Below are 12,671 nucleotides of genomic sequence, written 5' to 3' on the forward strand. Positions count from 1 at the left end.
GGTAACTTAATAGTTAGTAATTTCATGCTCTCTCAAAGCTGTATTTGAGGTTGCCTGGTTTGATGAAAAGCTGAATGAAAGTGTTTGTGGTTTCTTGAAAAACCCTCTGAATTTCAGAATAAATGGACTCTAAAATGTGATCTGATGAAGACAATGATTTATCAACACCAGTTTCAGAGGCTTCACTGTATAACTCCACATCCCTTGAAGCTCTGATGGATGCATTATTTTTTAACCTTTTGAAACAATAATAATAAAAAAAATGTATATGAATTAAAAATATACCTAAATATACCTGACATGCAAGTTCTCAGACATATGGCTTAATCTAAAGATAAGATAAAATAAGATTAAGAAGAAAAAAAATGTAATCACATAATATAGTCCAATATTAGATGATTCTGCAGATGTAAAGAATTCAACTGATGTGTAAATGATCTGCATCTCATTCTTTCAAATTTGTTTATTATTAATTATTATCATGCAGATACACACCGTAGTACGGAAGAAAACCACACCAGAAAACATCTGTTTAATGTGCTTCTGCAAAAGCAAGTTAGTTTTTAACACTGTCGTCTTGTGATTTAGCACTGATCCATCTCTGTTTACTCTAATGAAATGTGTTATGCTATGCATGGCATGAACAGAGATGGATGCAAATTGCATTGTGTCTCTAATTGGTAAGGCATGATGTTTATGAACTGATTCCTGTTAATTAATACTGGATCGTCAATTCGGGCAGCTTGCATATTTTCTGCATAAATTAAGGCTAATTGGATCACGTATCACCCTAATGCAAATCGCATTCACAATTATTCCAGTCAAACTAGAACAATCCAGAATGGACATAACATTGCTTTAGTTAGCATTACCCATGACAGTTGAGATCAGTTGGCCAAATCATGATAAATCACCACAAGAGCTTTTCATCAAGAGATCTTGGAAACTGAACATTTACAGAACGACTGCTCTTGATTAAAGGACCTCAGTTCATCAGCACTGTGCGATTATGCAACTGCAAAGAAATCCATGATTATAAACAATGAAGAGCAAATCACTCCATGATCTATTTGACTGCAAATTTTGATTTTGGTATACTGTATCTCCCACTTTAATAAGAAGGACATCTTGGGACTAAAAGACAATTGACCCTGATTTCCATCTTCAAATTTTAATCAAATAAAAAAAAATAGCAATGTTAGAGTTGTCAAAAGAATAAATTATATAAATGTAATAAATTGTATATTATAATTATACAATTATATATTGTTTTTTAAAAAAGTACAAAAATGCAATAAATGTAATAACACTACTTTTCACTTTATATAATATAATATAATATAATATAATATAATATAATATAATATAATATAATATAATATAATATAATACCGGGCTGTACGAGTAAACACCTCCAAAAATGTTAACATATTGGATTTTGATGCTATGCCTGCACTATGCAAGCAATTCATCTCTATAACGCTTCTTGAAGTAGGAACACATTGAAGCACAATACAACATTAAAAACCGTGGTACATTCATCCATCACTACAAGTTAGGTTACAACATTAAAACGACACAAGCATAAATAAATTCCCCCGACATGCCTCCTGAACTACACAGGAACCCCTGCTGAGCTAATAAACATCATAATGCAATCATCTAGGCTGAGCCGGCAGCAGTTAATGGCAGTGCCATTATTAATGTCTTAATGTAAGTGGAATGTGTGCGTAAGCATTGGACTGGGGGTATTTGACCTTGGACAAGATCATTGTAAGACTGACTGTGTTTACCTGTGATGTCATGCTGCTTGAAGGAGTCACTGTAGACTTGGTGTTGATTGGGACAGTGTTTCTTCAGCCATTTACACACGTCCTGCTGGCTCCACAGTGCCACGGGTTTGGACAGCTTCACAGTTCCCGGCTGGGCAAGGGAAAAAAAGATAACAGAATGTAAATGCAGAATCTTTTCACCTCTTTTTCCCCCACATTTTGTATGAAATAGCTCAGCTAGAAGTAAAAATTGTGTCATTATTTGCTCACGGATTGAAGCATTCCAAGTCTTCTGAAGCCTTACAATACATTAGTGAGAAAACTGGTAAAACTGAAGTGGTTATTCACAGAATTTATTTATTGTGCTATGCAATACCTAAATGATGAATGAATCTTTTCAATAAATTGGTTGAACCACTTCACAAAACAAGTCAGAAGGATTCATTCATTGTACAAACGATCCAGTTCTCAAATTCAACTTATTGATCATCAGTGAATAACTTTAACTTGATACTCACATAAATCGGTCACATAACTTCATTAAATGTGGAAAAATATGGACCACTTTTATTTGACCTTTTTAAGGCTTAAATGCTTCAGTTCGCATTCATTGTAATTGCACTAAAAATAGCAACTGACTCATTCTTAAATGTATTCCACAGAAGTCATACGGGTTTGGATGAACACGAGGGTGAATACATAATAACAAAATGCCAACTTTGGGTGAACTATCCCTTTAATGACTGCCTCCTGTTTGAATGCCACTACTTGCCATTTGAGTACAGTGTGAGCTGAATTCAGAGCGTCTGGAAAAAGGGCCATTGTGACAGCACTGTTGAGAGCTGAAGTGTAAGCTACCTTTAGGAAGCAGGCTAATTCAGCAGCGACAGAGCTCAGGCAAACAAACAGACGCTGAGTCAGTAGAAACAACCTCCAGTGGGGCGAGAGTCACAGCCCAACTAAAAACAGCACCGAGCTAATTAATCCAAGATATCTGCCACTGAGCTGCGAAGGCAGGCCCGCGGAGCCGCGATCGCTGACAGAGTCTTACAAAAGGATTGATGAGGTTTAATACATAAAGATACATTACACTGCATTGAAAGAGCAGTGCGAGTGGAGATACCATCGTGAGCTCCGTTTCACAGAAGACTTTAAGAAGTTTTGAGGACGGAGTCACAGATTCTGAAGTTCCTGCAGGTAGGAGACAAGTGGGAATGGCTTTGTAGGTGGATTCCCAGCCAATTAAATGGAGTCGAGTGACAGATGAGATATTGAGGGGAGGAAAAGTGAGCTTTTAAATTATAACACACACAAACACAATGTCACAGTCATTCTGTCCTTGGTATAATTAGACAATTGAAGAATTTTCATGTTACTATAGCAACAAAGCATGATGACTTGAAGCTATGAATGCATAACAGCACTGAAATCATCCTCTACGACAACAGGAGTCAGAACTCATATTGGAGGCATTGTAGGCTTATGACTTGAAGGGTTGATCGATATAAACAATATTTATTTTTAAAGATGGAGAAAAATATATGGCTTCAATGAAAATGACAATATATGTTTTTATTAATGCATTTATTGTTTGATGGAATGGCGATATGATTAGCTTGTCTATTTCTCAAATATATGGCTCAAAAGTTTATACGTGATTCACAATAAATTTAACTGAAATATAACAAGACAGATGGACAGCCTAAATCAGAGCAACAAAGCAGACTCTGTGCATTGGAGCGCCATCTTGTGGTGAACAGTTTAACAATCAAAAATATTCGTGATGCCAGTAAATTCAAAGTATGCATTGAGAAAATATGCTAGCTTTTGTTCACAGTAGCCAATGTAAAATGTTGTAAATTTTAACTCTGCATCACTTATTAAATGATAATAATAGCAACAGTAAAAAAGGGGTTTGATGTTTCATTTAGAAAATATTTTTTGCTAAAGACAAAATCTTAATGGTCATACATATATATATATACATACACACACACACACACACACACATATACACATATATACAGTCATGGCCAAAGATATAGGCACCCTTGGTAAATCTGATCAATGAAGGCTGTGAAAATTAACCTGCATTGTTAATCCTTTTATTCTTTTATTTTAAAAATTCAAAAAAAATCTAACCTTTCATTGGATAATAAGAATTTAAAATGGGTGGGGGGTAGGGGGGGGTGAAATATCATTATGAAATAAATGTTTTTCTCAAATACACGTTGGACACAATTTTTGGCAATTTTTTAACCAACATGAAAACCAGAGAGGTGTCTATGTGTGAAAAACGAGCAATTGTGAAGCTGAGAGTAGATGAAAAATCAATCAAACCATTGCACAAACACTGGCAATAGCAAGTACAACCATTTGGAATCTCCTGAGGAAGAAGAAACCACTGGTGTACTAAGTAACACACCTCAAACGGGTAGATCAAGGAAAACATCTGCAGTTGATGACAGAAACATTGTGACAGCTGTAAAGAAAGACCCTAAAACAACTGTTAGTGACATCAGCAACAACCTCCAGAGGGCAGGAGTGAAGGTAACACAAGCTACTGTTCGCAGAAGACTTCATGAACAAAAGTACAGAGGCTACACCAGAAGATGCAGACCACTCATTAGCAAGAAGAATAGGAGACGAGCCTCAAATTCTGTTTTATGGACTGATTTTATGGACCAAAGTGATGGAAACGCTAAAGTTTGGAGAAAGAAATGATCTGTTCATGATCCCAAACATACAAGCTCATCTGAAACACAATGTACACAGGTGTACATTATAGTACACATTACACAAGTAATGTAATGGCTTGGGCTTTCATCGCTTCTTCTGGGACAGGCTCATTAATCTTCATTAATGATGTAACACATGATGGCAGCAGCAAAATTAACTCAGAAGTCTACAGAAATATTTTGTCTGACAATTTACAGAAAGATGCAACCAAACTAAAAGAGGCTGTGGTGAAAGCCTGGAAAAGCATCACAAAAGAAGAATGCAAAAGTTTGGTGATGTCAATGGGTCACAGGCTTGATGCAGTTATTGAAAGCAAGGGATTTGCAACTAAATATGAAGTCTTTTTCACTTTGTTAATTCCATCTGTTCCAATACTTTTGGTAACATGAAAAATGGGTGGGTTAAAACAAAAGGTGCTATCTTCTAAGTTGTGTATCAGATCCAGATAAAAATACCTGTAAATAAAAACGGAAATGTTAATCTCTCATCTCATATTCATCTTTTGATGTCAAACCCAAATGTTTTCATTCTACAGCAAAAATAAAGGAATTGGCCTTACTGTTCCAATACTTTTGCAGGGCACTGTATATGTATGTATGTATGTATGTATGTATGTGTGTGTGTGTATATATATATATATATATATATATATATATATATATATGTGTGTGTGTATGTAAAAAAAAAAAAAAAAAATATATATATATATATATATATATATATATATATATTTTTTTTTTTTTTTTTTTTTTTTTTTTTATATTATTTGTCTGATGTCTGAGATGTTCTAATTATTCTTGTCCTGCTGGATTGCCAAAGGTCACAATTTACACGTCTCAAAGAAACACATAAAGCCAAGCATTTCTTATAGTATGGCAGGTGACAAGATCTTTCTCTCTCTTTCTTTTATAATATTCATTAATGTAAGAATTATTAAAGATAATAAGCAAATTTAACAAAAATTCCAAGAAGCTTTTGGTTAATATTTTGTTCAAATTAAGCCAATGAATTCCACATTTTGTCTGTGATACATTTGGGCTTGATTACTAAACCACTGTGCTTTGGTAGATGAACCCTGTGTATATCTATAATTTGATAAGATTTATATACAAAGCATTCTACTATCACTAATACTTAGCGATATTCTTCACCATACATAATTTAAAAGTTTTTACATATATTCAGCAAGGAACTTTTATTTTAAAGAAAAAAATTATAATTTTACAAAAGAATCCGGGAAAAATATAAAGCAGAATAAATCACATTTTAAAATATATTAAAAATGTATTTTAAAATGCAGTATTATTTCACAACATTGCACAATGTTACTTTACTGTTTTTTCCGATTTCTTTTAAAAATCTTACAGACCCCAAACTTTTAAGAGGTAGCATAATTATAGAAGTCATTAGTGTTTGAGATCATGGTAATAGTCTTGAATCTATTCTCACCCTGGAGAGCTCAGATTCTGAGACTGAGCGCTGAGGTGGAGATCGTCGCTGGAAACCAGGACTCTGGTCCTGAAAGCCTGGGCTGTTATCATCCAGTCCATGATCAACAGACACTTCCTCCAGGTGAGAGGTCACATCCTCTGCACACACCTGATGGTCAATCCCATTCTGGGTCAGATTGCAGTGAACAGCTGTGGAAATCAACAAGTCCAGGATTGGTTAGTGACCAATAATGGCCATAAGGTGGAGCCATTGTGTGCAGATGTGAACATACTGTAGATGTAATTGATGACTCATTTTCAGACTACATTACAAAAAGACATAAAATTGCTCACCAAAGGTTTAACACAATATTGTGAATAAGTTATTCACAGTAATTTAGTTTTAGAGCTTCTTTACTCAAATCTTTAGAGCTGAAGTGTGTAATGTTTACGGTATACAGTATGTAAGCATTTTAACAATTTTAATTAAAATAACTATAAATGATTAATAATGTAAGTTTAGAGGAAGGACTATCTGTATACCTGTCTGGGCAATGGCAGATGGGAGAAGTGTTTTTTTTTTTTCTTGTAATATGTAATGCAAAATAAAATTTGAAATGCCAAAACTGACATTTTGCCAGGTCTCTGAAGAATACAAAGCATTAATTCCAGCATTTAAGGCATACTTTTTAATAAATATTTTTTCACATTGTCCTCTAGATGGCATGAGATGACAAAATTATGCACCTATCAAGGCCTGATACACACCACAGCATTTCGATAATGATGTCTGATTGAAATCAGATGTGTCTCATGCACTTTTTAGGACAAACCATAATGTTAATGGGCACAGAATATTGTAACTTTTATAAAAAAAAACTAACAAAACAGGGCTTTTATATTTCTATTTCTCAGAGAGAACAGAATCATTTGGTTAATGCTTACAGACCATTTTGTGATGATTTTAGGAATAATAATTTTAAAGAAAGAAAATCATTCTTTTAAAACTCAGTCTTAAAAGCTTATGCTTACAAACTACATTTAAAGCTTTTTCTGTCTGTCGTTGTGAGAAACTGCAGAGCGTTAATGAGTAAAACACTTGAACAAATCCGTCTGTCATGTTATCTGACGTGAATTGAGGCCAAGCAGATGAGAGCCAGACAAAGCTTGTTCTGGCAGAAATTACACAAAGCTGAAGACTGAATTAAAAGCCTAACATAAAACCGAGTGCTGCCTCATAGCATGGAAACATAGGGTGGTTAATGACTAACCACAGATCTTAATCAATATGTGATTAAGTTTGGAGTACATGTGACTAGAAAATCGCCACTGAGGCATCCATATATGCCAACTGTTTAATAGTTAATAATTCCATAATTTCCATCCCATCTGTTTGCAAACAATAATCAAGCAACTTACAACATAGCATTTAACAACCACAGGGGAAAACTATTTTATTCAAGGGATAGCTCAACCAAAACATTTCATTCTGTCATAGTTTTTTTACCCTCATGTCTTCAAAATCTTTAAAACATGTATTAATCTTTTCTTCTGCGGAACACAAAAGGAGATGTTCAGCAGAATGTCCAAGCTGCTCCTTTCCATACAATGAAAGTAAGTAAATGGTGACAATCCTAAATTCAGTCTAATTCTTATGTGATCCTATATAGCTTCAGAAGGCAATTAATATAGTGCATAATTCATAAGACTACTTTTACGATGCTTTATTGTGCTTTTTGTCCTTTTTTGAGCTTGGCAGCCCCTGGTCCCTATTTACTTTCATTGTAAGGACGAGCGCACAAGAGCAGCTGGGACATTCTGTGAAATCTCTTTTGGTGAAAAGAAAGAAAGTCATACAGTTTTGGAATGACATGAAGGTGAGTATATGTTAAGAATTGTCATTTTTGGGTGAACGCTCCCTTTAATTTTACTGGGATGATAAACTCAACAAGCTCTCAATGCTAACACCAGCCTGTGGCATTGCGTAATAGGTCATCAAATGAATCTAAGCCATGATGACATCTGCAGAATACCATTAGTGAGAGAACGACTGATAACTTGAGCAGAACAAATTGCTCTGCTATTATTTACTGAGCCCATGTTGCTGTGAATGCTGGGAATATTCATCCTGTCTGATGTGTCTGTTCCAAAACAGACAGAGCCAGTGCATCTACAAGAAAGAAGCAGCCTTGAAACAAAAGCAACTTAGCATGCAAAGCACGAAGCACTTCAAATTTCCTCCCTTTCTCTTTTCTCCATGCTTCGTTCTCCATCTTTCTTAGGTTCCACAAAATTGAAACCATTCAGTCAGGTTGTCTAATGGCCAGGCACTCCACACTCAACTATACATTTAATCCATCTCAAAGACAGAGCAATGCCCTTGATTTGTGTGTTTGGAGGGGTGTACATGTGCCGGAGGGTGATGTTGGGCCTTGAGGTGGGTAGGATGCTTTTTCTGCCTTAGCCTCTAAATATAGATCAGAACGTTCTTCCTCTCTTCTGTACGACATGCGCACAGAGTAGAAGGAAGCGAGAGACAGAGGGAGAGATGCTTCATGGTTTAATCCAGCCCTGCTTTCCTCCCCCTCATTTAAAGCACTAGTTCACCCAAAAATTTAAATGCTGTTAATATGTGGTTTTTATTAATTTATTTTTTAATGGAATAAGAAATAAAAAAAGAAGAATATTCTCAACAGTGCTTTGGGCCAGTAAGATTTTTTTAAAGAAATTAATGCTTTTATCCAACAAGGATTGGTATTACTAATAAATGCTATTCTCTTGAACTTTCTTTTTGTCAAAGAATCCTGAAAAAAATCACGGTTTCCACAAAAATATTAATCAGTACAACCGTTTACAACATAGATAATAAGACATATTTTTAAGCAGCAAATCAGCATATTGGAATGATTTCTGAAGGATCATGAGACTGGAATGCTGAAAATTCAGCTTTGCCATTACAAGAATAAATTACATTTAGCCACCCCAAGAATAAAATTAGGGATGTCCTGATCAGGTTTTTTTGTGCCCCCCATCTGATCCGAGTCATTGAATATATCTGTCGATACGGAGATACTGTCATTCTCTCTATGTATTTGTATGCACACACTGTATAAAGACCTTGTTAAATGTAAACATGTTACAATGGTAGACACTGTACACAGACCGTGTGGTCACAATTATGAATATGAGACTACTGATATAAACTTCTTGTATTTTTTATGCACAATGCAGAATAATTGCAACATAAAGGTAAAAAGTGGAGATATGGTTAGAAAGTATGAAGCTCGCGAATGCCATCATGCCAGTCAAATCTGAAGAAAGACGCAACCCAAAGCAATGCGTACAACGACATCTCAACACAGTCTGTCAGAAGATAAAGGTAAACAATAAATGAGTGATCAAGTGTGCATTAAATACAACACCATCATGACAGCTGATATAAAACAAGAATCAGAGAATTGGAGAGCTGATCAGTTAAAAAAAATCCCGATCCTTGAGATCAGCTCAGGACACCCCTATTTAAAATATTAAAACAGAAACAGTTATTTTAAATCAACATAAATTAGTAATATACTATATTGCTATTTTTAGTATATTTTGATAAAATAATCGCACCTCTGTGAGCATTAGAGACTTAAAAAAAAAAAAAAAGCTTACCGAACTCAAAGTTTTGCATGGTAGTGTATGTTTTCTGAAGTCATACAATATATTTGTTTGACAAACAGCCTAAAGTTATAATTTTTTTTTTTTTTTAAATCAGAAATGACCATACGAAGCATAACACGATTTTGGATGTCAGTTACATTTTCAAACATAACTGGTTTTTGCATTTCAAACATGATGCCTGATGTAATATTTATAGTACATTTCCATTAATGCATTGCAGTCCAATGCAATGCAGTCTGTTTGCTTACATTGCTTTCCCTGGAAATCAAACATATGGCCTTGATGTTCCTTGCACTGTACTGTACTATTACAGAAACATTTAAATATTTAAGAGCAATGTTTGATGGAAAAAAGGGTAACAAATTACAGTGCTCAACACAAAAATATACAGAAGACGAATATTACACCGTTTGCTAAATATTAAGAGCTGCTGAATTAAGATTATTCCAAACAAATCAAAAGGGTGATAATGTGATTTGTGATAAAATGACAAAAAAATTAATCTACTGCCCCTTTAAATGAGAAGGAAAGCGATGTTGGTTTACACAGTGAAACATTTCCTATAATGCGAAAGGCCGGAAAGGATGAATAAACAGGGGATCGATTTAGCTCAATAGTGTCTGAATAGTGCAGGATAGTGAGTATATCCTCTGCAGCATTCTAGTGTGCTTCATGATGGGTTTGGCGGTGCTTGCGATTGCTATGCAATCTGAAGTAAGGCTAGATGGCAGGTCATTTAAAAGTGGAGTGGTTTGTTTGTGCACTCAGTGTATGACCCAGAAACAGAGTTAGTTGAGAACCAGCTGATTCAGAACACAAATGTACATCCCTAATTGGATGCATGGGGTGAAGACTACTGTACTGTGAGAGCAGTTCACTTTGAATGTTGTCAACTGCTCTGACACACACACTGATGGAGGCTGGAATCATGAACCTATTACAGTATATACATTATCCACAAAGAGAAACCAACAACTATGACCAGACCATGCTGGTCTCCTTGATTTAAGGACTAGACTGATGTGATTTAAATTCTAGTTTTAAAAGCATAGTTTTATGTGTTCATTTCATTTAGAGGCCAATTGCCATTTGATAATTTTTTCATTAACTCATTTATAAAGCATTTGTGAAAATATAATCTATGAATGTTTTATATCACTTTAAAACAAAATGTACACTACTGTTCAAAAATTTGTGGTTGGTAAGATTTAAGATTTTTAAAGAAGTCATCAAAGCTGCATTTATTTGACCTAAATAAATAAGAACTGTGAAATATTATAATTTAAAATAACTGTATTCTATTTGAATATATTTTAAAATGTAATTTATTCCTGTGACGACAAAGCTGAATTTTCCGCAGCCATTACTGATCAGAATGATCGGAAATAATTCTAACATTTCTTGTTATTATCATTTCTTATTATTTTTTATCAATATTGAAATCAGTTGTGCTGCACATTTATTATTGTGGAAATTGTGATACATTTTTCTCAGGAAATTTAATAAATACAAAGTTTAAAAGAACTGAATTTATTTGAAATAGATATATTTTGTAACATTATAAATGTATTTACTGTCAATATAGTGCATCCTTGCTGACAAAAAAAAAATGAAATTAAAAAAAAAAAAAGAGAAGAGGAGAAAAAACTGACCCCAACTAACCCACTGTGAAAAACTGCAACACAAGTATAAGGCAACCGAATAATACATATTCATAACAACAGAAATGTATCATGGCAAAGGGTTAGGCAGGAAAATATGGCTTCATTACTGTTCTGAATAATTGTTTTCCTCTTCCAAATAGGGGTGTGCACAAAGAGTCAAACATTCGAATATTCGATCTGTAATTATTATTCGAAAAATAAAAACTGCTCAAATTTTACGTGTTGCTTTGATGGCTGTAAATACAGGGAGCTATCTGATAGCCAAACGATCTTGAGACATATGGTTCCTTTAAGTTTCCTCGAGAGTGGTTTAACACAAAGTGCAAAGAAACTGTTAGCACACTGTTATCTTTGTCAGCGCGCATTCTTATTGTTATCAGACTAAGGAACAATTTATACCTGAGCATGTGGATATTATTGTTTTTCTCAACATTAACATGTGAAACAATATAAACACAATGAACACAGGCTGACTTGAGTGTATGTACGTTCTGTACTGTAATTGTCATGGTCTGCTATATTTTTCTGTTTGCTCTGCTTGAGCTTGAATGATTTTGTTCTTTATATGTATATATTTTATATGTTTTTATAGGGTTTGCACACATTTTCAACCAAAATGAAACCTTGAGATATAATGCAACTTTATTGTAGAACATTGTTGTGTATATAATACCTAATTATAAGATTGTTCAGAAATTGTGACAAAAACTTGATTATTATAAATAAAAGTATTTCTGATTTAACCTAATTTAAATAAACAAATATTCGAATATCCATTTTTTATGAGCCCAAATGTTCTAATACAATATTTTTGAAAAATGCCCAGCCCTACTTCCAAATAAATCTTGACCAATAATGCAGTATAAACATTACGCTTATTACACATTATACACAATAAATAAAATAAATATTACAAGTGATTATCAATGGCGTTTAATGAACTTTAATGGACTGCTGTGAGATGAACACACTGAATTTTTGGCCTTCTCTCTCACTAGGGAAGCTTTTAAAAAGGTCAAACTGTGCTGCAGGCCTTTAAATACGCATTTCAAATGCTTTACAGGGTGTACAAGTATCTCAAGACCATGAAAGTTTAGAGACTGTCTGAGGACTGTTCTGATATGAACATTTCCAAATTTTAGCTTCTTAGCCTGCTGCGAAGAAAGTAAAAGCATATGTATTATTTAACCATAACTTTGACGTTTTGCAACCTGGAAAACTCACTGTAGCATTTTTAATCCAAGATTCAACACGCACAAAAAAAAAGTGCACATCATGAAGCCAGTGGATTTTTAAACCATGTTTAATGGGCGGGGGCAGACATAGCAAACATCATTGCTATCAAGCTTGGGTCTCTGAGAGTTCAAATAAAAAAAATGTAATATGACTGACTTGACTTG

General features: G+C 34.3%; 1 protein-coding gene across 4 annotated transcripts in view; it reads right to left on the minus strand.

Annotated features, from left to right (window-relative positions):
* LOC306847515 (sterile alpha motif domain-containing protein 12-like) overlaps nt 1-12,671 on the minus strand; it is a 99,301-nt gene that overhangs the window by 75,636 nt on the left and 10,994 nt on the right. For all 4 annotated transcript variants that reach the window (XM_079381477.1, XM_079381478.1, XM_079381479.1 and 1 more), the window contains exons 2-3: nt 5,961-6,151; nt 1,794-1,923 (exon numbers count right to left, since the gene is read on the minus strand). In XM_079381477.1, coding sequence (XP_079237603.1) covers nt 1,794-1,923; nt 5,961-6,151 — 321 coding nt within the window. The remainder of the gene's footprint in view (nt 1-1,793; nt 1,924-5,960; nt 6,152-12,671) is intronic.

Source organism: Barbus barbus, assembly GCF_936440315.1.
Source record: "Barbus barbus genome assembly, chromosome: 27".
Taxonomy (NCBI): domain Eukaryota; kingdom Metazoa; phylum Chordata; class Actinopteri; order Cypriniformes; family Cyprinidae; genus Barbus; species Barbus barbus.